Raw genomic sequence first — 4,124 nt, 5'->3', positions numbered from 1 at the left:
GGATTATTATTTACAGAGATTTTGTAGTGATTTGCATAGTTTTCATCACTTACTGACATCACTTGAGAAACTATTCCAAATAATATTATTATGTATATCCCTACATAACATCAGTTTTTCATTGAATTCAAATGATTGTTGATATGATTACAACTCATGAACATACATTATTTGTCTATACATTAAAATAAACCCACAAATCGAAATCATTTAGTTAAAAGACTTTACCATTTCTCTTATAGCCTTTTATTTATGTATTTCAAGCACATAATTGGCTTCGAATTCACTACCTTTCTTCAGTTTTTCAATATCTGAATTCATTTTATAATGTCAGTCTAATTCGATGAGACACCTTTAGTAAGTGTTACAATGACTAATGTAAACAGCATTTCTGGGTAAGGTTATTAGAAATGTATCAATGTCAACGAAAGTCCTTTAACTCCCATTAGCTAAGAGCAGAGTGAATAAAATAGAGTTCGTTCCAATGATATATTTGGGAGATAGATAATTAATCGAAGTTCACAGTCCTGAAATCTTTTTTAGGTATTTAATTATGTAGCTAGGTGAGAAGGAAACAAATGCATAAATGTGAACTATAGAAAAGATGTGTAACGAAATGAACCATCTATTCGGATTAAAAATAAATTTACATGTGCGGACAGTTGTAAGTTCATGTTTTTGAAGTTTGACTGGATTTTGAGATTTAGTGTATATTAAGTTTAATCGAAGGACTGTTACTTTCTATTATCCCGAGATATATATTTCAGCAATCGTGTTGAGAGAATATAGGGACTAATATTTTACTCTTCTAATAATATACGTCCTTTATTAAAGGCACATAAGCTGGCTTATCCGTTCAGTTTCGACATGATAAATGTTTCCTATGCAGCAATCGATGTTTTTTTAAAAGAATTTGGTTGATGTAGACGTTGTGATGATCTTTAATTCAAGACCTTAGTCAAATTACCTGGTAAACTATTCGGTTACGAAATTCAAAAGCCTCCTTCTTTAAGTTTAGTCGTATTCATGTTTTTGTCGTAACTATTTGAATCATCTTATATCAATGTCTTTGACCAGCTATTTAATTTCTAGTGTTCCTGAACTGTTGAGTAGTTCTGCTTCCACCGTATGTAACTCGTCATGTTAACGTTCCCGAAATGAAGCTATACGCGGCTGCAAAATTGTACACTGTTTGGTCTATCCACCTGACTGCATAAGTGTCCACTTATTTTCGGCTTGAAGTTCAAAGATTGTATTTTTTAATTAATTCAAAACAATTTTATTTGTGAGATTTAGTGAGTGTTTGATTTATTTAGCACTTATCTCATGGGAGTTTAATGTCATTTTCACATATTAATTTATAAAATCGACTTTGTATATTTATACTGTTCAATTGCTGAAAGTAATGGAAAATTGTGCAGTTCGATCGGTACTTTCTGTCGGTTAATTACTTACAGCCATGAAATGCAGGCGTCATTTTTAGTGCAAAACCAGCCTCATACTTTGATCTATTTCAGGTGTTTTTTAAGTTACAGATTGTGTGATCGTTAGATTTACTCAATAAATAATTCATGAAAAGCTTTGATGACATGAAATTTCATATAATTTTGAGTTATATATAAATATTTTTATTTGCGTTACTTTTTGAAGGCATGTGACTGGTTGCAGTGCAGACGCGAATTTCACCAATAAATCATAGCGATTTATAGTGTTAAAGTGAGTACAGTCCTACAACCGAGTATTTTTGGTATATCTGTATGTATAGTATATACGTCTATAATTATTATTGTTTAGTTATCAGTCTTTAAATATGTCACCGGAAAACCCCCCAAGTCCTAATAGTAAATAGTGGAGATCACTCAAGTATCACAGACATTTTAGCTAGTGTAAGCAGAGTTATTTGCCTGCAGACATCCTCCTACACAAAAGCTCAGAACAAATATTGTACGATATATCCATTATAACTTGATAACACTTTAGGAGAGCGTTACTTAAAAATAGTAGACCAACTACTCTAAACTGAAATTCTTAAGTATATGTTATCATAGTATGAAAGATAAACCATCAAAAATTACGCTCAACAATTGGAATCACAGAGGATTTGTAAGAAACTAAAAAAGAAATTAAATAGAACTTCGACATTTGGATGATACTGACTAAATTTTTGCAACAAAAGTCATCAATATTATTAATAAATTATTAGTATTGTTACCACCAATCGACATGAAATATAGGATTCTAACAACAAACAGATTATTTGGTACAAACTAGTTCATTTCTAGTAGTCGATAGTGAAATTACTAAGTAAGCTAAGGAAGTAGATATTTGAGGAAAAACTGAACAGAAGGAAAACAAAACAATAACAAAAAAAATGACTGTGAAAGCACATTAAGTAATAGTCTATCACAGCTGTTATTATCACAAAGAAATACAGAATCGTTATAATCAGACAATAGATGAGCTAAAACCAAATACACGTTATTTATGCTATTATATGCAAAATGGTTCGAATATAAGAATACGAAACAGTTCGTAAACACTTATTTCATTTTAAACTGAATTAGTTTTGCCTTTGTTATAGTTGCAAGTGACAGGGTCTTTATTCACCATGTAAACACACATGTACGGTAGTGAAGGTCATTCTGAAACACAAAAACGTTATTCATTGTATAACAGGAGCTTTAGTATGTCCTAAAACACTTTCTTGAATCCGTATTGACTTTTCTAGTGATGAAGGGTTTGGTGAATCAAAATCTGACAAAATCTGACGTACAGCTGTTACAGTACCTAAGTTAAGAAAGCGAAGGAATGAATACATTTTGTTAAAGTCCACTATAACTACAGGGTAAAATAGAAAACGTCATTAGCCCTACATTGTGTGGAACTATTATTTCTTTTTTCATCATGACATAAATAGTATACAAGACTCTACACAAATATATTTATACTAAGTGTATATAATTATTTTAAAACAGCCAAATGATCTCAAAAAAAAGTGTTTTACCCATTTTATTGTTTTGTTTATGAAGTTGTTTTACATAACATTCGTTTACATCGCGTAATTGACGAATTCCATTATTCATTCAAAAATTATACATTAACTTATCGACGATACTACATTTAAATTAATTAGTTATTTTAAACTGGACTTTACATGTCATTACCATGTTTGCCAAACAAAATATCCACTTCATTCAACAATATACATAATTTGAAGTTATCGACCGTACTTTACAGCTACTTTAATGAACAATATGTATGTATGTGCTCTATCTGAATGAACTTGGCCTTGTTTCTTTAATATGTAGCAGAATAACCAATATATTATTTGTAGGTTTATCAAGATCATATCAGTTGAATAAGTTTGCAAATGTAAGAGAATAGAAAATTTTTCTAAAAGCAATGCTGTCATAAGATTGAAAATGTAGGAAAAAAGCTTGATCACCCAGTTTTATTTCAATGCAGTAGCCATTTCTATCCTAATTAATTTCGCAACTTGAATTTGTCTATTTCAACCATTTTGTTCGACTAAATTATTTATCATTTACCCAACTTGTATCATACTCTATTCAAGCTATACCATCTCATGTATTACGTCATGATTTCTCTCATCAAACGTAACTTGTACTTGTTCTGATTGCTATTCATTTGATAATTTTTGATATAAGACCTAATCCTAGTATAAAATCTATAGACTGGTAATCTTTTCAGCATTTACAGTCGCTAACAAGAATATTCCACCAGCGATTACAAATTCTTATCCTGTACTCATGAAAAGATTATTTGCTTTAAACTTGATTATTCTTTCTAACCACTAATGTGAACGTAAACTGTACGACCTGAAGAAAATTTATTGAGAACGTCATTTTCGTGAAAACATATTACTGTATTTTCAAATTGACATATATAAGGCCGAAATTGTCGCGATTGTGGAAAGCAGTCTCATTACTGGTTTGTGGGATACTTTTAAGTTGATAACTTTCCGTACTAACCAGAGGTGGAAGATAAATAAAGAGATCCGTAATACGATTAAGATGAAAAATGTATGAAATATGTCATTATATGTGAAAATTATATTTGAAATAATTTCAGCAATTGAAATTTAAATAATTCAAACGTGGAAT

The 4,124-nt window shown here is 30.3% G+C and overlaps 1 protein-coding gene across 1 annotated transcript in view; it reads right to left on the bottom strand.

Moving 5' to 3' along the window:
- Positions 1 to 2,662: 2,662 nt before the first annotated feature.
- Smp_091870 (hypothetical protein) overlaps positions 2,663 to 4,124 on the bottom strand; it is a gene marked incomplete at both ends in the record, with an annotated part of 27,879 nt that continues 26,417 nt past the window's right edge. The window contains one exon of the mRNA XM_018791907.1: positions 2,663 to 2,787. Coding sequence (XP_018645011.1) covers positions 2,663 to 2,787 — 125 coding nt within the window. The remainder of the gene's footprint in view (positions 2,788 to 4,124) is intronic.

The sequence above is a fragment of the Schistosoma mansoni genome (genome assembly GCF_000237925.1).
Source record: "Schistosoma mansoni, WGS project CABG00000000 data, chromosome 1 unplaced supercontig 0034, strain Puerto Rico, whole genome shotgun sequence".
Taxonomy (NCBI): Eukaryota; Metazoa; Platyhelminthes; class Trematoda; order Strigeidida; family Schistosomatidae; genus Schistosoma; species Schistosoma mansoni.
Note: the sequence above shows the minus strand (reverse complement) of the source record. Positions and strands in the feature narration are given on the sequence as shown.